At 40.3% G+C, this 24,349-nt stretch overlaps 2 protein-coding genes across 7 annotated transcripts in view; both read right to left on the reverse strand.

The window, feature by feature from the left end:
* Window positions 1–4,624: 4,624 nt before the first annotated feature.
* On the reverse strand, window positions 4,625–8,938 carry LOC145490656 (uncharacterized). Of its 2 annotated transcripts, none has more exons than XM_081469738.1 (3): window positions 8,814–8,938; window positions 6,560–6,631; window positions 4,625–6,432 (listed from the first exon to the last, which is right to left on the reverse strand). In XM_081469738.1, the coding sequence occupies exons 2-3, from the start codon at window positions 6,610–6,612 to the stop codon at window positions 6,066–6,068; spliced, it is 420 nt and encodes a 139-aa protein (XP_081325864.1). In that variant the 5' UTR covers window positions 6,613–6,631; window positions 8,814–8,938; the 3' UTR covers window positions 4,625–6,065. The 2 variants fall into 2 exon arrangements, with proteins under 2 accessions (XP_081325864.1, XP_081325865.1); XM_081469739.1 differs by lacking the exon at window positions 8,814–8,938 and having other exon boundaries at window positions 4,625–5,993; window positions 6,396–6,432; window positions 6,560–6,898.
* Window positions 8,939–11,422: 2,484 nt separating this feature from the next.
* The window catches only part of LOC145490856 (3'-5' exoribonuclease HELZ2-like), a 40,370-nt gene continuing 27,443 nt past the window's right edge, over window positions 11,423–24,349 (reverse strand). For 4 of the 5 annotated variants that reach the window (XM_081469965.1, XM_081469962.1, XM_081469963.1 and 1 more), the window contains 9 exons: window positions 23,744–24,024; window positions 23,394–23,476; window positions 22,015–22,158; window positions 19,355–19,528; window positions 17,230–17,519; window positions 16,042–16,368; window positions 14,370–14,612; window positions 13,394–13,553; window positions 12,115–13,032 (listed from right to left, as the gene is read on the reverse strand). In XM_081469965.1, coding sequence (XP_081326091.1) covers window positions 12,689–13,032; window positions 13,394–13,553; window positions 14,370–14,612; window positions 16,042–16,368; window positions 17,230–17,519; window positions 19,355–19,528; window positions 22,015–22,158; window positions 23,394–23,476; window positions 23,744–24,024 — 2,046 coding nt within the window. In that variant the 3' untranslated portion in view covers window positions 12,115–12,688. Of the gene's footprint in view, window positions 12,092–12,114; window positions 13,033–13,393; window positions 13,554–14,369; window positions 14,613–16,041; window positions 16,369–17,229; window positions 17,520–19,354; window positions 19,529–22,014; window positions 22,159–23,393; window positions 23,477–23,743; window positions 24,025–24,349 lie in introns of those variants that run through there. The other variant, XM_081469964.1, reaches the window with a different exon arrangement.

Consider the following 24,349-nt stretch of genomic DNA (forward strand, 5'->3'; position numbering starts at 1 on the left):
AGCGTGATAGGCAGTTCTTTGTTTTCCCCAATTCGTTCTAACGCAGGGGAGTCTAAGATTGACTTTATGTCGGGTGTTACAATTATGCTGATGTTGTTGTGTGACTAAAGTCAATTCGTGATTTATAAATCCATTTAGACATTTGTATACATGCACACATCTTCGCTGGAAACGCCTTTTCTCTAATGGTATCCACTTCAGAGTCGCTAATGCATGCGACGCAGATGAATACAGCGGTCGATCTAAAATTATTTTAGCCGCTTTATTTTGCAAAACTTGTAGGCTAGACATTAAAGTTACATTATGCTTGTCACCCCAAACTAGATCTGCGCACTCGAATAAGGGCATGACAAGACTTTTATAAAAAAGAATGCGCGCCCTAAACGGTAATAAATGCTTAATGCGCCTAAGTAGGCCAAGCCTTTGGTTAATTTTCCCTGCCATATATTCGACATGATTTGTCCAGGTAAAATCAGACGATATTAAAATTCCAAGATAAACAAGTAACATCGTTCACACAATGATCAAAAATTGACACAGTTAGAGCAACTTTGCTCTCTAGTTTCCTGTTACTGCCTATGAGCATACATTTGGTTTTGTCCAGATTCAGTGTTAATTTATGTTCGTTCAGCCATTTCGCCACCGCCAGGAGGTCTTGATTGAGCTTGTCAGTCAGCTCCTGGGAGGAAGACCCATAGTAGTAGATCACCGTATCGTCTGCATAGAATGATGCTTGACAGGTATCTAGAACGCTTGGCAAATCGTTGATGTAGACGACAAATAGCAGGGGACCCAAGATACTTCCCTGAGGAACCCACTCCCACAACATGTGCGCTGTTTCCTGTCAGTGATGTAAGAGCGAAACCACTGAAGCGAATTCTCACATAAACCAATCTCTGAAAGCTTATGTAACAGAATCTCGTGGTCCACAGTGTCGAAGGCTTTGGTTAAATGCAAAAACACGGCCCCACATAGTTTACCTTGTTCCATATTCAATAAGACTTCATCGGCAAATGAAGTCAAAGCAGATACAGTAGAAAACCCCTTCCTGAATTCAAACTGTTTCCTTGTGAGTAGATTGTTCGTAACCAAGTACTGGTACAGCTGTGAATGCACAGCTTTCTCAAGAATTTTACTGAGTGTAGGTAAAATAGAGATAGGTCGATAGTTCGATGTATTTGTTCGGTCGCCCGATTTAAAGAAGGCTGTAATTTTGGAGCACTTCCACAATTTAGGAAATTTACCAATACGAATCTGAATCGACAGATTCAACAGCTTAGTGACAGATGGTGTGATCGTATTAGCAGAGCTCTTCAGCAGTCTCGCACTGATTTTGTCCAAACCGATTGCTTTGTTTGCCTTCAAAGTGGTAAGCTGTTGAAGCACAAACGATTCCTCTAACTCAGTTAACTGGAGCTGAGATAGCTGTTGCTCTAAGACTAGGATGCGGTTCGGCCAGATTGTCCTTATTTTGTCAGCCAAGCGCCTGCCTATAGACGCAAAGAAGCTATTCAAAGCAGAAGCGATGGATTTGGGCGTGGTGTGCTGGATGCCATCGGAGATGATACATTGAACACTTTCTGAGGTTGAATTACGATTGCAAACTTCGTTTACAGCTTTCCACACTTTTTGGTGATCCCCTTTGGCTTCCTCCATCATATCACAGTAATATTTCGTCTTGCCAGATTTTACTAAGCGGTTTACTTTGTTCCTCAGTTTCCTGTAAGTGTTCCAGTGTTTGACTGAGTTAGATTTCCGTGCTTTTCAATGAGACCAGTCTCGCTCTCTCGTTGATTCACTTATTTTACTATTCATCCAAGGAAGTGGTGTTCCCTTCACGTGTCGTCTTTTGACAGGTGCATGATCGTCTGTAACATCTGAAAACAATTTGTTCCAAGTCAGTAAAGCGTCATCAATATTGTTTTCATTCTCAACGACGTGCCAAGGAACATTCCCAAGATCTTCATTAAATGAAGTCGCGTCGAAGTTCTTGTAAGAGCGATACTCAAACATTCTTGGTTGAGCTTCAGTGTGAACACCGGCCTTCAAAATGCAAAACACCAGGTAATGGTCACTCAACGGAAACAGAATAACACCAGATTTAACAATGCGATGTTCATTATTGACAAAGATCAAGTCAATCAGGGTCCGTGAGGTGTCAGATATTCGAGTAGGCTCTTTTATTAGTTGAGTCAAATCAAAAGCGCGCGAGAAGTTGAGAAGTTCTTGTTTATCTTTCTTAGGCAATTTTGAATTTGGCATCATGTTTGCATTTAGATCTCCTAAAATGACCGCATCCGATTTTTCAAGATCAACGGCAGGCATACTATCTCGCAGAGACGAATTAAAAGTTTGGAAATCAGCATCTGGTGCTCTATAGGAGCAACACAATAGCGTTGGTTTGCATTTAACTCGAATTAACTCAATCCATAAACATTCCTGACCACCAGTATTGATATCGCTTCGTAAACGAAACGCCAAATCTTCTCTAATATACATAGCAACTCGGCCATAAACTTCTTTATTGCCAGTGCGATCTTGCCTTATACACACAAATCCAGGGAGTTTTATTTCTGCATCGCTTGTAGAGGAATCTAGCCAAGTCTCGGACAAAGTTAGCACGTCAAAAGTTTTGTTGGTAATTCCCTCAAGACGTAGAGAGTCGGTTTTATTACCAAGACTTCGTATATTCAGGTGAGCAATCTTGAGACCTCTAGTAGACTTGATATCCCCAAATGTCTGGTAACCGGGATTAATCTCAATGTCACCAGCAAGAGCAATAAGAGCAAGGGCGAAACAGGCACGATGAAAAAGTTTGCAGAGCTTTACACTCTTCAGCCGTCCATTGGACTCTTGCCTTCGGGTCGGTTCGTTTCGATGAAATGAAGCACCTGCAACTTCAGTCCTGCAATTCATCTGGGAAGCAAAATATATCTCTCTATCGTTAAGCAAAGTGCTCTCCCGTAAATATGAGGACCTGTAACTCTCAAAAGTGATGTAGATACAGAGAAAAACACATAAATTTGCAGACTGAGCTTGAAGCTGCGACTGACCGCCATGATCACGTGCAATTATGTAGCTCTAAGTACAGTAACTACGAAAGTTAGTATGGGTCATAAAATGGTGACCGGTGAAGGAAAACACCGTTTTCCTTCAAGTACAATACAGTAATATGTTTTAGACATATTTTCTGAAACAAAACAATTATTCGCCAGGAAGCAACACCATTTACACACCGTTTTCCCTCAAGTACAATACAGTAATATATTTTAGACATATTTTCTGAAACAAAACAATTATTCGCCAGGAAACAACACCATTTACACACCGTTTTCCTTCAAGTACAATACAGTAATATATTTTAGACATATTTTCTGAAACACCAACCTTAAGCCCGCATTTAAAAAACGTTCCAACTTTTTAAAATTGTGGAAAGCGCTGTAGTGCAGTCGTGTTATTTTGGAAGCTTTTGGAAGCAATAAGTCTAAACTGAAGGGGAGTTTTGCTGTGATGTTGATCGCCCTCAAGCTGCCTCAAGGAAAAGACACATCCGACCACTTTCGACACTTCGTTCACTCTTCGTCGAGTGCTGACTCGACGAAGGTGATTCTCCAACCTGTTGCGAGCCACAAACTCTTTTCACACAAGACCTTACGATCAACAATTCCTGCGAAGAAAGACCAGTGATACCAGCAACAATGAACGGAATACTTTAATATTCTTCACCTTTCTGCACATCGTTCGCACAGTTTCGTTGGTAAACCATCGTCAAACTTAATTTCTCACCCAGTTAAAAACTTAAACACTTTGAAAATTTCCGGCTCTTTGTTGATTTCCTCGCCAAAAATATCAACTGGGGTTTCTAAAAAAACCGTTTAGTTGCAACAGCGACAAGTGTTGAGCCGTGAGTTAAACAATATGGCCCAAATCCTCCATTTCCTCCATTTTAAACATCGCTCAACACCGCTGGTCACAGCTGTTTCATATTTTCGCGCCAGCAATCGGCTCGAACATCTGACTTCCGTTGAAGATTTCTTTGTTTTCAAACAGCCAATAAAAAAAATTCGAATTAATTCGAAAATCCTACGTCCCCAGAGCCCTTCGATTCTCGTGCCAAGGCTCTGTCGGCTAAGAGGAGCGAAAAGGGCTATGGGGACGAGAATGCATTGTTGGGCGCAACCATAGTTAGTGGAGGGGACTGGTTGTGAAATCCGGCAAACTTCAAAGGGCCAGCCTTTTGTTTTGCGTTTGAGGTTGAATTGCACCATCACGTGACATTGACCGTGCACACGCAAAACACAACACATGTTGCGCTTGTTTGGCCACCCTGTTGCAACGTGTTGCGACATGCTGGGTATTGAAAATCGAACTAATGCACATACCTGGGCGCAACAATGTTGCACGAGCCTGGCCAAACGACTACAACATCATGCAACATCCACAAATGTTGCATGAAAAATTTTACCATTTTCAAATTTGAGCCAACAACATCCAACATGTTGCAACATGTTGCAATACGTCGCAACAGGGTGGCCAAACGTGCGCAACATGTTGGGCGCGTTTGGCCACCCTGTTGCGACGTGTTGCGATGTGTTGCGACCTCTTGGGTGTTGTTGACTCAAGCTTGAAGAATACAAAAGCAAAAACCGACACAACGTAGGATGATTTTTTGAATGTGCACTATATTTCAGCTAGCCAAACCAGCCTTCTTCACGTACAATGAGCATTTTACATGGGGGCATGTTTTTATGTAGCATATTTTCGAAATCCCGGAAATACGTAAAACTAATTGACAGTGTAAATCAAAGATAAGCACACACGGTAAAATCAAATAATAAAATAACATTATAAAAGGAAACAATTAATATGTTTCTTCGCGGATGTTCAGACCATCGGGATCAATTGTTCTGCCTTTTTAATTAAAAAGACTTCCCTGGCCTTACTGATAGAGTCTCGGTTTGAAAAGGTCTTATTCGATGGGGATTAATTGCATGTCGTTAGCAGTGTGCTTAGGAGAAGACAGGAAATGTTCTGCGGCTGTAGTAGGTTTAGATTTGTTGTTAGGGTTATCTATGGTACGGCGGTGTTGATTAAATCAGTCTTCTAATCGTCGTTTCGTCTCTCCTATGTATCGTAAATTTGAAGCGCCGGCCAAACGATCGTACTTATCAACACAACATATCGCAACATTGTTGGCCCAGCACTTGCAAGCTCCGGCCAAACGATCGCAACATTTCAGCACAACATATCGCAACATGTTGCGCGCGTTTGGCCACCCTGTAACGCTTTGTCACGCTATGCTTAACTTTACAACACTACGCCACCCACCCCCTCTTGAAAAAGGCATGTCCCCATGCCTGAGCTATAGGGAAATGTAACTAACTAGATCATAACAAAAGTAACGTTTTCTGATCAAAAGCATGATTCATTAAATGTCTTTTGCTTACACTGTTTAACTTAGAAAACTACTGATCAAGATACAAAGTAGATTCAGGTGATTCTACAGCAGTCGAGTGTCTTTCACTCCGTCTGTGAGCTCGCGATAAACCCAGCATTTGCCCAAGCATCGAAACAGTTCGACGCGTATCGATGCTCGGTCGTAATTCTATAACACTGGACGTGGCAGCGGTGTAGCAATCTCGGCAAAGTTCTGGACAAATCTCCGGTAATAGGACGCTAAGCCCAGGAAACTTCTGGCATCGGTCACTTTCAATGGTGCTGGCCACTGTTGAACTGCTTCGATCTTTGCTGGATCAGTGATGACACCTTCGGCGGAGATCACATGACCAAGGTACGGCACTCTGAGTAGCAACAGGAAACATTTTTGAAGAGTTCTCTCAACCGCTCCAGGCGCTCGTCAAAGTCTCGACCATAAACGACGACATCGTGCAGGTAATTCATCGCAAAAGCGTAAATCTCTGCTGCCTCTTCATATAGCTATGCTTGAATTTTTTTTGATCGCCCTCTTTCTTCAATTCAAATAGAAATGGATCCTGGAAATGCATTGATGAACTGGAAATATATCAATTTATTGCGGTTGGAGATAGAGACAAGAATAGATGACTTTAAGAAGTGAGGGAAATCAAACTGAACTGACAGCTGCATGCATGCGGAGCAAGGAATGGGCTGGCAATGGTTATGTCTTGCTTGCATGACGTCTTGTATAATGTGCATGTGTTTGTTGTACATTTCAGTCTGACCCAGTGAACAATTCCCAACACCCGCGTCCAGGATATACAAGATTCAGTAATTCCAGCACTGTAGTAAGAAATAAAGCTGTAGGTAAAAAGGAACGAACCACTAAACTCGGTCCCGTGCAGTCGATAAGTTTTCGGTTTTACTTTAACCCTTAACTCTATAAACAAATGGCGCTCGATGGCGTCTTCGATCCTTACCATAAAGGGAAGCGGCATGAAGTCCTCAGTCTCTTCACTGTAATTCAGAAGTGAAAAGAAAATGCAAACTCATGTTTATATAAAGAAAGAGGAAAAACAATGTGTAAGTTGTACTGCCGGAAAACATATTGGATTGTTGTTTGTATATTAATGCTGGGGCTCACCCATCTTCCTCATCCATCCCGAAAGAATCCCCACCTTGTGGTCCTTGTGCCATTTCAACACAGAGACTGAAACTGAAGACAGGACGCGTCTCAACTGTTTGATCCTTTGAACGTTCACACTGATTTTATGCATATTAGAATAACGTAGGAGATGCAGTGAGATGTTCGACAATGCAGCACCCACTCATTGAGCCATTTTGAAAGAATCAGTACTCAGCGTGAGCCTGAAGACGCAGGCTAACTGTAAAGAAGATGAAATATCTGTGATCCTTAATGCAAACTGAGTCACTTGTAGTATAGAAGCAAATTTATATGCGGTGTATTTGGAATCAAAAAATTGTCCAGTGACACTTGATTTCAAATTATATCTAGGAATGTTGTTTTTACAACTGATTAGCCATGCCGAAACACTTTCAATGTCCGTCTTGTCTAAAACTCCATGCAATACCAGTTCACAATCCTACTGCTCGAGCTCGGACACACGTATTCACAATGTTAATTCAAAGTTAGTTGAACTAACTAAGTTGAAAATCCTCAGTAACATTTTCCTTTCTATTCAAAGTGTTAAATTAGTACCGCACATTTCTTCAGTCCTGCCAAAATAACGTTTCATTTTCTCTGTACGGAATAGCATGTGAAGAGAAAAGAAATCAAAATCTGCTGTGCAGTTACAGGCCGATGATACATCAATATTACACTGAGTAGCATAGCTCCACACTTAGTGCAATCAAGGATTGTGCGTATCTGTGCTAACAGCAGCAAAATAGCAGCGGGACTGTGTTCTTAAATCCTTAATTCTTAGTAGCGCTAATACTGTGAGTACGTTGTCGTCAACGACCATGACTGTCCTAACTAATGGGCCGTCGAGGCCAAGGCTGTATGGACAATCGTTTATGTAATAAGTTACACTTTACTGCAGCATGTAGCAGTTGTAGAAACAAGTCGACTACAAGGATTTGCTCTGTTTTTGAAGCAGGTCTGTCTCAATAAACACGATGAACTTTGAGGATTTTACTGAACCAACTTGAGATCATTCCATATCTTTTCACGATAAAAGAGCATTTGCGAGGAGGCATGAACAGCGATGCATCCTTACTGCTCATGCTTTCAGTATATAAGCTGTAAACTACTCCTTCTCAGGAGAATCTCCTGATTAGTTACCTTGTATTGGAATGGTCGAATCCAAGTCACAATCAAGAAAGCGAAACTTTCTTTCAATTAATTGGTTTGCAGACGTAAGTTACAATTTTAAACTTAGCTACTGTTAGCCATGTTTTAGAAATTTTCTTGCTCTGAAAGTCATTAAACTTGACGCAATTCTGGTGATCGGAATTACAAATCACTGTATCATTCCGACGCCAATTTTACAGGCATCATGCAATCTGCCTGTCACTGTTCATTCGATTTTGAGACACGATGCAAAATCAAACGTATTATTAATCTCTTGTTGAAGTTGGCTTCGAGCCTTTGGGGTCACATATATGACGATACATGTCTAAACAACGGAGTAACGAACTTAAACTTTGAATAAAGAGAACTTTTACCCGATGTTTCAGTTTTTTAAGCTTACCCTCACCAGTTCATAAAACTGTCAGACATGCGCAGCTACGACCATTCGATATGGCAGACTGGGTATAACGATTTTACTTAATCTACATAAATTCGGTTTCTTCACAGGCGTCTGTTTACTGCCAAACTGTATACAGTGTAAAGCTGGAATTGACTTGTGACCCAAATGTCAGTGCGCCTCTGTTGTTTTAAACATCAGTCCTGATATGGCAATTGTCGCATTGTCGATAGGTCGTTCTAAAGGATATAACTTTGACAACAAGTCTAAAATGCAGACTATTCATATTTATACTGATACATACTGAGAAGTCTGCACCGTTGTACTAGCGTTGTAGCTGTGGTCAAATCCGTTTTACTTTGTAGCTATTACGAAATTTCAATCCCCATTTCGACAAGGCACTTTCAACTGACATTAATACTTGCCTATAAAAACATACACTGGACCGCAAAACAGCAGGAATTAATTTCTCTGAACAGATATGTTCATTATGCGAGGAAGGCCAAGGTGAATGAATACAGATCGGCAACTTACAGATCGTCTTTAGTACTTCTTACGACTTTCCTCCCTCAAGTATTATATAATTTCTCAGTCTTTGGAATATAATGACATGCATGGACCTGGCGGACAAAACGCAGTCACAACAATTTAACTTGAATATAACATGAATTGTTGAGATTTACATACCTCGAGCTGATGTCTTCAGTTCCCTGATTCTTAGACGTGTACAGTATAAACTGGGTTTGTGTTCAGTGGAAGAATAACAAATGATAGCCTCGTCAAAGACCACATTCAAAATAACTTGTTTTTTCTTTCCGAGAAAGAGTGAAGTTTCCCGCTTCGTTTCTGAGAAACCCAGTGCTCCTCGACCTAATTGGTTAACTTTTCTCAACAGATCATTTACCTAACAATGGTATGTTATGATGATATATGTACTATTGCATAATTACAATTATTTTCCAAAGCTATTTTAAAAAGCATTAGTTTATTTTTGAATTGAAGGCAATTATCTTTTGCGTATGTGTTATACATTTTGGCTTAACTCTGTTGTACGTTCCGAATTCAGGAGGCTATGGAAATTTTACTGAGGTTTCACAGTGTGACGTTAACACGTCACAGTGGACTAATATTTACATTTTACGACAAAGACAAAGAAGTTATGTTTTTATTACTGAGTAATATCAAGAAGGACAGCTGTTTAGAACTATACGAAAACAACTAAAGATATTGTGGTGGTATTTCCCCCTACATGAACGAAATATTTGTCTTTAGAGTGGTATCTTTAAATTCGTTCGTGGATTCAACGTTTCCCGTGTTTTATAGTGTTCATTGAACCAACTGACGGAAGTTTGATTAGTAAAACGTGGCTACAAATCAACATTTGCGAGTTTGAGACACCATTGTTGTTTAGTCTACCTCGTATTTCTTTGCTTAAGTGTCATGGGCTAGTAACGTGAAAGGATGAAGATTTTTGGAGGGATTCTACGGACTCAAAGCTGTATACGTCACAGGCACGGAGAGGTAAATATAGATAACTTTTCCCCGCGTTTTCGATCCCAAAGCAGCTCGTCTCTGACCCTGTGGGGCCTTGGCACGAGGAAATGGTGGTTGTGAGACACATGATTTGACTGGCTAAATTCTTGGACTAAGATATCATTGTTGCTTTCTCTCCCACAAATATCACTGAGAACCAAGAGCATGACTCTTTTGATTTTGCAATTCACAGACTTTGGTTGACAATGGAAATTGAGCACTCTTCGCATGCTAAAAAAAGAACAAAAAAAACTGGACTTAGCCAGAGAGTCCGCGTCATTGATAATTAAAGTGGGCTCTAGGCACGAGGTTTCGGTTTGCATTAAAGCAGCGTAGAAACATTACTCGCTAACGAGGATTGCAGGCACTTTTCACGAGAGTGCTTTCCGTCACTTACACCCTGTACTTATTTTATTTATGCTCTCGAAGGAAGAGAAGCTTGAAAATAAAAATAAAAATGGAATTCTAAAATGCTTTCACGGAATCTTTCTAGTTCACAGTATTTGGCGCGCGTAAGCATGTCCTGCTATCCATTTTTGAGTTACCTGAACTTCTCAAGAGGTCGATCGCGTTCACAAATTCATTCCGCGATGACCACCTCCCCCTCCTCCTCCTCCTCCTCCTCCTCCTCGCAGCACCGTCGTTAGGAGATTTAAGGTAGATGGATCAGTACTACCGCCCTTTTTAAGTTGTACAATACCCAATCCTCGATACGCTTGTTCTGAGATTAACTGCACTTGTATCAACATTATTTCAGTCTTCATGATTTAATAGATGGGACAAATGCGCTTACATCATTCTCACAGCAATTTTCACTATGTCACATGGTTGACGGTCACGCATACATGAACAGAGATTGTACAAAAGAGATCTATTGGCATACCTCGGCTGATTGCTGCTTTCGTCTAAATTCTGTGAAAATGTTTTCCACACGCACGCAAACAGCAAAAGCAAAACCATAAAAACACCGTAAGTTTACAGTCGTCTGCTCACTGAAGGCCGCAAAACCCAAAATAAGAGTGAGTCGGCTCCAAAGATGAACACCAATAGGACGAATTCGCATGTACACGCTCTTGAATACCCTATCCAAATCCCTTGATAGTTCATACCGACGAGAGAGTAGATTTTCCGCTAATTTTTCAACTTTGAAAACTTCTATTAGCAGATTTGCAAGTTGTCGCCATTTGACTACGACTACCAGAATTCCTTTCGTTTTTTCTTTATTATTTAAATTTTGAATTCCCAGTAGGGTTTAGATAACAATTGCCCTGATTAGCATAAGAAACAGAAAAACTGAAGGATTCTGGCAGTTGTAGTCAAATGACGCCACCATGCCAATCGCCTTTTGCACCTAATGTTGAACTCATGTTTTTCTTGACCTTTTCTATTGTTATGATTCGTGTTTATATTTGATTGCTTCATGTAATTTTCAAAATTAACAAATGATATATGCTACAAATTATATTTCACTTGTGCTGAACTATTGAGATTCATTTAAACAGAGTGAAGACGCTGGCAGAAAGTTTATTTAAGCTGCTCAACACTTTCTGTCTCATATTATTGACCAATAAATTGCAAATTAAGTATAAATATTCTCCTCCATATGTACCACCCTATACAAGCTAAACATATGCCCTCAATCCATATAATGGCATTTTTTGTAGAAAATTGAAAAGGAGTAAAATTAAAACTAATTGGTAAAATGCAAAATATATACGCGGCGTGAAAATTGCAAGGCCATTGTCATTGCAAATGCTTGCTACTTTTTTTTGTCTAATTAAGAGCCTTCAAAATAGCAACTATTTATAGAACGCTTCAATTCCTGACTTGTGTCAAAAAGAACCTATTCTTTTCTGAGCACCCCAAAATTAAACAACAAAATGAAACCTAAAAGGCTCAATCATGTCAAGGATCGCTCACGGTCAAACCTCATAATTCCAGGAGATTCTAGATCGCGGCATTGCAAGGCTGTTAAGCCCTGATTAGAGGATAAAAACTAAAATGATAGGATCTATCCCAGCTCTTTTGAGTCAACCTAGTCTGCAAGTTCAGCATACTGTAGTATAGGAGAAGGCATACAAACTGAGAGAAGGCGTAGTCGGTTTTGTTGAATATCAACATTTTACAAGTAGCGGTGAATGGTTTATTGCGTTATCTCTATTGGTTGCATTTGCCCAGCTGCCTTGACTTTGGCTTCGGTATTTCAATATAAAGCCATAAGCACTATAATAACGGAGAAAATCGTCTCCGGTGACGCAAAATTTCCTTCTTAGACACAACAAGCTTGAATAATTTTTTGCAAATTGTATGGGTCTAGCAATTTCAGCTTCAGTTTCTGGGCCATTCAGATTCATCTACCAGACAGTGATTTTTTTCATAGAATCCTATTAAATCCTGCCACATGGGATGGAGTTTCAGTAGGTTCTTGTTACCTGAAGGAATAAAGAGAGCAAGTTTAATGGAAATGTAGTTAGTATTGCTGAGTAAGGATAAATGAAAAACACCCCAGCAAATTTGCGTTTAAATCTTTAACATCTTCTCTCATGTCAAGAGATGTACATATAAAAAAGGGCTGCTTCGGAACCAAAGGTCCATACCGCCGGACGTTGTCCTAGTTACTAGGAGTAGTTCTAGCCCCTCCTTGGTGGGATGTTAAGCCATTGAAGATTCACCTCCAGCATTGATTCGCCGGTGCTGATTTACACACCCGTTGTTGGGGAGACGCACTGTGAGGGTAGAGTACAGTGCCAAAGAACACAACGCAATGACCCCGCCCTGGGCTCGAATCCGGATCGCTCGATGCAGAGGCCAGCGCGCTAATTATTAGGATACCACGTTTCCGACTTCCACAACAAAAGACTCGACTAATAGTGTTCCAATACAGACTACATGTTAGTTCAATGACATTAACACGTTTATGATAGATGGAAATGATATTTAAGTTTCAATTAGGCGAACTATTTCAGAAAACCGATAACAATTTAACAGAGAAAAACAGTTTTTCGAATTGCAACAGTTGCAATCTTTTCCTAGTTAAGAGGGGCCAGAGTGTAGTACAAAAATACAGCTTGCAAGTGTCCTTGATACTCGTACGTTATCTTTGACTCTGGCGTGCTCTTTTGATTAGGAGAAAAACGAAGGAAAGGAAAGGAAATCAAAAAGAAAAATTTACCAATAATAAAACATCTTATGATCCTATACATACCGATTATACAAAGTCCCTTCCGCGCTCGAGTAATCCCCACATTCATTTGATGCTCATCTCTTAGGAAACCCAAATGCTCCCGGAGCCAGTGAAGTGAAGGCTCAGGGTCGATATCGTCCTTACTCAGGGAGCGAACCAAAGACAAGATGACGTAATCCCATTCACTTCCTGGGAATGAATATTTGAGAGGTGTGTGAATTACACGTATCGCTGTATTTGGATAAACAAGTTTCACTGGCGCCGCCTAGATCGCTATCAGCAAAAAATCAGGTGAATAAGAGATAACGTTGCAGAAACAAAAACAACAACAACCGCGACAACAACAACAACAATAGCATCAACAACCAAAACAACAATAAACAAAAAAAGTGAAAAGGGGAAATACTTGATATAGACTGGAAACCGCAGCATACATCGTATATGTGATGTGCTGCGCTAATAATGTGAAGCATTAATTATTGTACCTGCGATTCCCAGTTAAAAGCAGATGCTAAAAAAATACACAGAAAGCATAAAAAGTGAACTTTACCCTGACTTTTTGCGATGGTTGTGACGGGGATATGTTTACACCTGTACACTTTTTTTAAAGACTCGCTGATCTTGCTTCGCTGTTCTCTGTAAGGTGACAAGATCACGACTTTTGACGAATCCACGTTGTATTTGTAGACTAAGGACGTCGCCACATGCAGCTGACAAAGAATAAGTCTGTATTAGTAATTGGTAGTATACTCGTAAAGATTTGCATCACGAGGACTAACGCAAATCCTGCATTTTAATTGGCTACGCTATTAGATGACTATTAGTAATATTTCTCGAGTAGCGAAATTGGCGCAATCGAACGTGACGCTTTCTTTCGTTTAATTCCCAAATAAACATTTCCTCTACTTGCATTTGCTAACTTTATTACTGCCTTTTCTGTCCGACTAGTTGGGTGATACTAAAACAATTAGATCCTTCGCCCTCAAAGCTATTGACCCGTAGCCGGGTCTAATTGTTAATTAGTATACTCGTAAAGATTTGTATCACGATGCGTATACATGATCTCGTGTAGTTTTCCATGGCCTTCTTCCTTTCCTCCCCTTTCCACACACAGCCCACAATCTCTACCTGTAAATGCAGGTAAACTTAATGTTGGGTGTGGGCTTGTAACCAATATCTATACGTTGTTCAGAATTGTTTTTTGTTTTGTGTTACCTATATAATAATAAATAATAATTCAAAAGGTAAAGAAAATTTGTTTAACTAGGTAGCTATGCTGTCGTGTTAGCTTATACCGTAGAACTAACAGTAATCCAAACGAAGGAAGAGATCGAAGCTAAAGTGTCAGTGACGCTTAATGAGAAACAACACTTTATGTACAACCATATAAACTACGACGGTTAGCTTATTATCTGCCAAAAAATCATCGGTTAACCTCATTCAATTTTACTTGCTGAAATGCTGAATCGCCGATTAGCATTGCATAACTATAATAACAAACAACATTTTGACAACATCAAGCTTACCACTTTCCTGACTTCCTTCTCATTTGATTTTGACTGTTCATTGCTATGTGCCGTCTTGATGGAGCTGCTTTCCTCTTCTCCCTCAACATGGCAAAATGCCATTGGAAAGTTCTGTCCCGGTTTCGCAGGAGCAGGCCAAAAGGACTGTAAACGAGAGTCCAAGGTCGCGATGGACACTGATCGGTCTGTTTTTAACTTTCCTTCATAGAAGTAATTTGAGGGAAATCTGCAAATTTCTTCTTGCTAAGAAAACAAAATATAATGTACTGTTAAATCAGCCTCCATCCGAAACTGATACACCGTTCAATTCGCTTTTCGTGTTATTTTTAAGGACATCGCTTAGTGCTGTTTACAATAAAGATTCCATATAACGCGCGCTCTGATTGGTTGAAACAACGTGCTTTATCAGAGAACAGATGCATGGTAAGATGAATTTCAAAGTTTTGCTTCGGAATTTAGGCAAATTTGACCCAAATTAAAGGCTCAGATAAACGCAATCAAAACGAGCCATTTGTCTGCAGTAAACATATACTACATGGAAGCCATTGTTAACAACAGAAGTGTTCGACACTACTAAAATAACAAGTTTTGCTAGATTCCGACAAAACGGTTACCACGTTGCGAAATAAACAAATTCTAAACCTAACGAATGCTTCAATAAAATATATTATATTTGCTGCGAAGATAGAAATTATAGTTTATATAGTTAATTATAATTAGACGTAAAACAACGACAGAAAACACCAAGTGAGCTGTCTCTATTTAGGATGGGAAGCTTTATTTTTGTAAAAATGTTCAAACAACACTTACATGAAGTGTAGTAACGCTCCTTCGCTAAATAAATAGCGATCTCCGATCATCTCAGCAAAGCAAATCTCAACAATTACAACGCTCACCCGGCGAGTGATTAGTTAAAAGCTTGCTCTGATATACTTTATTTCCTGTACTCGGAGTAGACTCTGACCAGAGGGAGCAGTTTAGTCTTTTTAACTTTGACGCTAGTTCGGGCAATCTTGTCGCAAGCGCTAAATAACCCTAGCATTTCGCATTTTGATCGGCAAGTTTCGCGCTCTTTGTTTTGTAATTTCCATTGGAAAAGTGAACGATTTCATGATCCACAAAGCGGCCGGATTCCTCTGGACTAGCAACTTTTAGATCCCCATTTTAAAATCAAACTAAAAAACGAGTTCCTCTCTCGAAACTGAAAGCTTAGCTTAAGTCCAGTTTCTGATTGACAGCTGTCGTCTCGTCAGCCAATCAAATTATTTAAACAGTTCTAACAAAGATTGTGATTGGCTTATTTTAGCGTGCTTTATCAGAGAACAGATGCACGCTGACGCCGGCCACTTTTCCTGGTTTGAAAAATAAAGTTTGGGTTGAAAATGTTAGCTGAATGTGTTGGGAAATTAATGTATTATTTATCATAAAACAAATAAAGAAGCCTCGACTGTGATCTGTTCTGTTGTAAAGCACTTAGGAAGCGGTAGAGCACTCAGGAACTATAGAGAAACACTCGACTGCGTCACGCGTTTCCCTCTACACTTCTTTCGTGCTCTGGCCGCTTCCTGCGTGCTTTACAACACAACAGAGTACAGTCGACGATTCTTTATTTGTTTATTAATAATAGATTAATAACAGATAATGGTAGACTTAGAACACTTTTTTCTCTTACCATTCTGTACTGAAGCTCCAGCATCTTAGCTCGCTCAGAAAGCCTCTCAAACATAGACACACTCAAGCCAAGTGTCATTGCCAAGTTGTCCTGAATTATTGGCTGCAACTGCTTGTGGTCACCAATCAATACCACTTGCCGCGCTTTTGAGCTAGTGATTGGTACGAGGGATTCCAGTTCCATGCACATGCCGCATTCATCCACAATGCATTGCTGGATGTTGTCGCACGAAATGGCTATCCTACGCATACCAGCAACTGCGCATGTGCATAAGATAATCTGGGCTCCTGATGACTGAAGTGCCCAATTCTCGGCCAAACCAATTAGCTAAGAGTTAATAAATGAATAAATCCATCATCAGTCAGTTGTAAGGCTCGTAAAAATGCATAGGGGATATTACACGGCGGCGCGAGAATATGGATTTATTTTCGAGTGGTAAAAGTAATATTTACGAACGAACGTAGCGAGTGTGTTAAATGTTGTTTTGAACACTAGAAAATAAATTTGAATAACACTCTCTCCCCACCTCCCTTGAATAACTGCTACCAGCCACCTAGCCCTCACCATCGTCCTTTAATAGTCAACCTTATCTCCCTATACTTCCCCTTCCTTTCACCTCCCTAGTCAAGTTAAACACTGAATATCCAATCTGATAGGATAAAAGCTTCGACTGATTTAATCGTTATATATAACAGATAATTTACAAAAGTACAGCTTTTGCGACAGTTTTTACGGTCGTAAAAAAATATTTAGAGCATAACTTTTGAAATAATCGCCCACCTCATTTAATGACCACTCCTTGTGAGGCGCGGTGGCCTCATGGTCAGTGCGCTCGTCTTCGGATCGAGCGGTGCGGGTTCGAGCCCTGGCAGGGAACAATTCGTTGTGTTCTTGGGCAAGACACTTCACTCTCACAGTGCCTCTCTCCACCAAGGTGTATAACTGGGTAGCGGCAAGTTTAATGCTGGGGGGGGGGGGGGTGGGGAGAGAAATACTTCTAGTCGCTTCATGCTATAGAAACCGGAATAAGCTCCGGCCTGGTGGGCCACTTGGCTCTTATGCAGACTTTACATTACCTACTTGATGAATAATCACCCCTTTCAGTGCGAAGAAGAGAATAATCGCCCCCAGCTATTATTCGAGGAAATATGGTAAGTTGTCTAATAATTCATTGTATAGAATTCTTACTAGAACGTATTCTTTCACTTCTTTGTCACTGGTCCTGTGATCGTTCATCCTATCATCATCAAATTTGCGCTCATACTCTCTAAGATCGGAGGCAAACGGACAGGGAGCCCTTCGAATGACATGATGTAGTGATATGGCTTTCAGTGCAATGTCTTCATTTGAAATTTGACTGTCGTCGTCCGTTGAATTTTTTAGTGGTTGACGTTTGTTGGGAATTGGAAACTCCGCCTGTTCTCTACGATCGCCATACACACGAATGATCTTGAGGCCAGGAATTTTTAGCATGTATTCTTTAAGGGAAGAAATGGAACAAAAAAGAATTAGTATGGATAATTGTATGATCACAATTAAGATCATAATTGTATCTATCAGGAGTGCAATTCAAAGGAATTTTCAAATATCACGAGTAGTATAAATACGATTATTATGACTGAGAAAATGGCGAACTGGCGCGCGTTAATTAATTTGCATTGCAGTCGAAATTAAAAATGAACAATGGCCTGCTCTTATCCAATCTCAATAAGGTAATTTTCTCAATCATATTATAAGTACTGAAAATACACCAACGAATTTAAGGTGCGGCGGATTAAAATCGTTCCTTCTTTCTAAATATTACTGTTTTTGAATAACCAGTTTTTGCAGTCAAAGAAAATACACAATTGAAGACAAAAGTGAAACGGCGTAGCATACCGCGTTCAGGAGTGAAATCAGTTGAAAACCATATCCAAAAAATTGACAGCATACAATCTCACGAAACAACATTTATGGTACATATCGTTTTGAGATGTCGAAAAAACCATTCCATACGAATAAATCATTAAAAACGTGCAGTGGAGTACATTTTGCTGCCACCTCCTTATGACACTGTTTCAATAAGAGACGAACTATTATTTTTTTGGCCGGGTGTGGGGTACGGGTTGGGCAATTTTTTGGGCATGAAAATTTTTTCGCACCTCTAGGTTGAGCATGACTTTTTTGGTGGGCAATAGCTTGTGCAAGGATTCTTTTTCTATTTAACCCAGGACCTGAAAAGTAGAAAGCACTTGCTCGATTTTTTCCTATGGCTCCCTTTGGACGATTTTTTTTCGTCGGTTTTTGTTGTGCATGATTTTTTTTTGGGAATTGCCCAACTCCTTGTTATGAAAATAATTGGCCGTTCGTGAGCGAACAATGAGACAGACCAGAGGACAAAGGAAATTCACACTGCTGACGCTGAACTCCAGTGAGTCAGCAAACTTGTCATGTTGTGTCTATCCCAGTCATACTAAATCAATGCGTATCGCACTCCTGTGCATTTTTGAGTTATTATGGAGTTTACGAAACCACGACGGCGACACCGAGGACAACGTGGATTAAAAAGTGAATTTATATTTTACCTTCTGATTTTACCTACGAATCTTGCGATACTCTAAAGTCATTTACTTTGTTTATCACTATCAAAACTATCGCAAAACTAACTCCGGAACACAGCGATAAATTTGAAATAAAAATTTAAAAAAAATAGCCGTCGTGGTTCACGTTCTCCAAACAGCGCAAACTTTGGTCATTTCACGTTGTTGTCTTGCAGAGGAAGGCAAAGAAATGTACCAAGAATTACAACGCGTGTGCACAGCCATTGTACTGCTCTTCAATTCTTTTGTTCAGTGACGCTCCCGTTGCTGTTGCCGTCGTGGTTTCGTTAACTCACTAAAGGTCTGTCCAAACGGTAAATGTTTGGCGACCAAACATCATCAAACATTGTTTGGTGGCCAAACGTGCTGATGTTGAAGTGAGTGATCAAACACAGATCAAACTATGGATACAAGCCGCTGAGCAAGCTTGGGACGCTCGCGCGCCAAACTTGTTTGATACGGCTGTCCAAACGAACAAAACATCGCCCATCAAACACGAGAACAAAAGAAATGTTTTAAGTTGTTTGATCGAATGTTTGATGGCCTTGAAATTTTTTCAAACACGATCAAACAGCACCAAACAAGGTGGCCGAACGGTAAAATGTTGGGTCACCAAACAATGTTTGATGGTGTTCGGTTGCCAAACATATCCCGTTTGGACAGGCCTTAATAGCGAAAGAGGCAAAGACGGTTCATGTTTTTATCAAGTCGCTATCAAGACTTTTTACACTTACTAGCTACCACGTCCACCGACTTGTTGGAGGGTCCGCAGTAAATAACTTGTGGAGGTGCTTTAGGCTGGTCTTCACTGTCTGGCAGAACGATGTCGAGTTCGTCATGTCGTTGCTGCATGTTTCGCTTCACAAACCAGTAGGCTATATGGACACCTGTCACCGTCTTACCAGTACCTTAATTCCAATGAACGAAAACATGTAAATACAACTATGTCAACGTTTTACTGGTTCCTTAATTCTTAGTTTTCACCTGACGTCACGGCGGCCATGTTGGAGCCCCTAAACGAAGAAACGACGGCTATGTTGGAGCCCAAAATTTAACCTCCGCGAATTGAACTCTATTTTTATGTAAATCTCTTCTTTGTTTCGGTGAGAAAACACGGCTGTTGATGCCATGAGTGAAAACCAAGAATAGACCCTTTTACAGTTGTCTGCTCGGCGACCTGGCCTTTGAATAGCAGCGAGGCTGGAGGTGACCTTCGTTTGATAAAGACCTGTCTACTTTTGTCATGTAAATGCACCTAGTTAGCATTAGAATACTTTTATTAACACAACAAAAACAGTGAGGCCGACTGTATCAAAACAAGGTCACCTCCAGCCTTGCTGCCATTCAAAGGCCAGGTCACTGAGCAGACAACTGTAAAATGGTCTATTATTATGGGCAATTATCTTAGAGCTGGTTATCTTTTGAAAACCGTCAGGCTTAGGTCACACTAGCGACATAATAGGGAGCTTAAGCAACGACGACGGCGACGCCGAGGACGACGCCTAGTCAAAAATGAATTTATATTTTTCCAGCGAAATTCGCAATTGTCTAGATCAGTTCAGTAAGCCAATGGCTCCAAAAACTTGCTCAGGTTAAAGATGCAACGACAGCGTTCAATTCAAAATGGAAACACGAAAAATTAGCCGTTGTGGTCCGCGTTCCGCAGACTACGCAGAATTTGGTCATTTCACGTTGTTGTTTTGCAGAGGACAGCAAAGAAATGACTTGTACAAAGACTTATAACGCACGTGCACAGCTATTGTTTTGCTCATAAACCTTTTGTTTGGTGACGTTCTCGTTGCCGTGGTCGTCGTGGTTTGTTTAAGATCCCTAATGACATAAACGACATAACGGCATAATCGCTTATGCCGGCAATGTAAACATCGACGTAAATATCAGTTTTTTTTTTCTTATGTCGTTATGTTCATGCTGTCATGTTGATATTATGTCATTGTGACTCTAGGGATGTTCATACTGCAAACATAAGGACAAAACGTCCTTGTTATGTCGTTATGGTTAGGCAATTAGGGAACTTCCGTTAAGCAAACTACGACGACGATGGCAACGAGAACGCTACCAAACAAAAGGTTTAATGGCTGCGCACGTGCGTGATAAGACTTTGACCATGTCTTTGCCGTTCTCTGCACAACAACAACAACAACAACAACAACAACGTGAAATGACTAAGGACCCGTCCACACGTATTCGGATATTTTTGAATCCGCAACTTTTTCTTTCCGGATACGGCTTCCGTCCACACGCATCCGGCGAATTCGGAAGCGAATCCGGATATTTTTTATCCGCTCTTCAGGGTGGAAAAAAATAAATCCGAACGAATCCGATAACGTGTGGACGGTGAATCCGGATATTTTCGAATCCAATGGCGTAGCAAAATCGTGTCCAGTCTGTTACCGAACAATAAATCAATATGGCGGCACAACTTGTAGGCCTAGTTTCTCTAGAGTGCATCCGGATACCATCGGATGAGTGTGGACAAGCGAATTCGTTTTGAATACGCTCCGTGTGGACGGGGAAATTTTTGAATTCGGAAAGAAAAAGTTGCGGATTCAAAAATATCCGAATACGCGTGGACGGGGCCTAAGTTCTGAGTATTTTGGAGCACGCGAACGATGGCGGCTAATTTTTCGTATTTTCATTTGGAATTGAACGCTGGCGTTGCATATTTAGCTTGAGCAAGTTCTGAGACCAATAGGCGCACTGAACAGATCTAGACAATTGCGAAGTTCGAAAGTAAAATATACATTCAACGATAAAGTGATACACGCACTGACAACAAGTTAAATACTGCTCCAAGTCTGCTACGATTTTCATGCACTACGAAACATCATTCTCAGAAATACTGACTTTTAATCTTAACCAACCTGTCAGGTCAATTTATAATTGGCACGAACAGTTAAAGCAAGCAATTAGAAAATATATTTTGTAATGTTTCGCTAATTACACTGGAGTATGTTCACTATGTATGGTTCATGTTAACTGTAGAAGTATTTTAGGCGTGAATCCCTAAGGGGCTAGTAGGCTATTTAAGAATTTGTAAGTTATGCAAGAGCCACTCGAAGGCATCTCTTTCAACTTTGCTTTTTAATTTTTCTGTTTATTCACTGCTGTATTTTCTTCATGATGATGTAACGCTCGCTGTATCCTGCATCAATAAACGAGATACCCGCCCCTGATACTGTGTTTGTGTTTATTAAGATTAATTACAAAATATTTTATAATCGTTTCAGGGTGATTAGAATATAAAAGGCAGTTGTCAAAAGCATACTTTTTTGAAGTATATCATCTTAAGCATTAACGAAGCAACAAAATAAAGCTTCGAAACATGCAGTGGAAATAGAGGAACTTGAAAGCTTCGGGTTAATTTCATGCTTACCTGGAGGACCCTGAACAAGGGTGAAAGGCTTCACAAGCGCCTCTTTCACTGCTTCTTCCTGATACTGATTTAAGGGCTTAAGCCCACATTTGGGATGCTCCCTCTCGATTGACAAGTGCAAAGACGGTGGGGCCCCGAAGTTTTCTAAATAAGAAAGATGAATGGTTTTTTAAGCAATAGACCACGCTTTCTATGGCGCTTTCCATTCTGACTCCTTTGACTTTAAGATGGCTGACAACAGTTCCTAGGTCTTTCCATCACTGCTACTACCACTCTCTATCAGAATATGCTACAATAATTGTATAACATAAATTTCCAATCATTGATAAACAGGTTTTTGGTCATCCTTTTTACAAAACAATATTGTGATAGCAATATTATAACATCACTTACATCCATAAAGAGTGTTCTTATCGACACATTAAAGTTCATTGTCGGTTGTAAAATGCTGGTGATTGTTGCCAGTCACCTTAATAGGACCATTTCTCATGTGTAGCTCACTCGTGAAGGCATGTTCGTAATGCCATCACTTCCTTCTAGCATGTTGGGACAGCGTTACAAAAATAGTTTCAAATTCCCCGTTTAAAGCATGTTAGTGTCTCGAAGGGTTAAAAAGGCAAACACGCTGCACCTTCCACACAAGTGAAGCCCCAGCTTCTTGAACTAACGTTTCCAAACTTTTTTTGTCTTATGGCAATGAGGCCTCTTTACTAAAAAGAATGTAATCTATATTTTAAAATTTTGATCCATGATTTAAGGATCAACTACCTCTTCTCTGCAGCCACTAAATACATAAATATTGTAAATATCCAATTCGGTCACGATAGAGTTTACGCCGATAAAATAAACCTGATTTCAATTTTAAAATATCCCTTAGCCAATGGCCCTCATGTGTTACAACCCTCAACTGAAATGCAGTTTGTGTTGGACGAGAACGTAGCGCGTGTTGCGCCTCAAAATTCCTTTCGTGAGGGAAAAACCAAGTTGCACGTGTGTCTAGAAACCGCGGGGAAAGAATAAATTAACTTTAAGGGGCTGAAGAAACGCTAAACGTTTCAATTTATCGCTTTGTACGTATGTAAAGCGTCCAACAGTTTCATCAATACATTAAGGTCGTTTTCTGTTATCAGATGGTCGTGGTAAAAATTGATGGCGACCATTAAAGACTATACAGTGTTTTATTTGGTAGAGAGACCGAGAGTTGGGTATAACAAACACATGCAGTGGATTTTGTTTTTACCCAGTGCTGAAAGTGAAAGAGATGCAGCTCAATAATTAAGAAATAGCAATTCCAAATGTAGACATGATATCGATTACAACAATAACAACAAAGACAATAAACGTACGACGAGCTCGGTAATTATTCAAGTATTGCTGACCTTGGTTTGGCTCACGTCCCATACAGATGGAGTGTGCTAGTCGCGATGCACTTCGTAGAGAGCGCAAAGCTGCAAACATCCGTCTATAGAGAAGGATCATTGGCATTTATAAGCGTGAAATGAAGAGTAACGTTGCTGGACTTGATTTTTATAATTCAGGACTTTAAGAGACAAAAATGTGATAAGAATATAACGAAACATTTGTCGCAGTTTGCGCCGTTCAAATTTATCAAATGCACAATAACTAAAACTATCAATTCGAAGCTACCTAGTTCTATTGCAATGACACACATGCAAGCAAGAAGGAGAATATAAAAAGCTGCCTTTCAAAAACTAATTAAACTGTTTACCTGTGGGGAATTGAACGGTGGATAATGGTTAAGGTACTCGGGTGGTCACCTACACTCAGCAGCTCCTCGGGAAAATCTGATGCTGACTGATGAAGATCCATCTTGACTTTCAAAGTACCTGTGTTTGACACCTCACTAGCGTGATTAATGATGCAGTGCCCCACCCAGAAACTCTCTGACGCACAACTGGAGTCATGACGGGGTGTGCCTCTAACGGACGGGGACCTTGCTGATTTTTTGGTGACGCTGAATTGGTCTTCGTTCAAAACATTTGTCTCTCCCTTTAGTAAGAACAAAGCAAATGTTTATCGGGATGTTCAACTTTTATACATCACCTGATTGAAAGAAACACCCAATTCCTAACATCACTCATCTCCTTTCAGCAACAGAACAACGACATTAGCTTTACAATTTAACTATTGATTCATGATTTAGTTTGCATCATCGAGTTATGATGCGCGCAGGAAGAGAGAGCAAAAAGGAAGCCTGAGAGTTGCTCCAGGCGCAGCTGAGAACCCTTTATTCTTGAGTGCTCTCCAAACTTCTCAAGTGCTTCACAACTCGAGGATATACACTCTAAAGTTAGATAGCCAATGGGAATGAAGT

This window comes from Orbicella franksi, chromosome 6, assembly GCF_964199315.1.
Source record: "Orbicella franksi chromosome 6, jaOrbFran1.1, whole genome shotgun sequence".
NCBI classification, from domain to species: domain Eukaryota; kingdom Metazoa; phylum Cnidaria; class Anthozoa; order Scleractinia; family Merulinidae; genus Orbicella; species Orbicella franksi.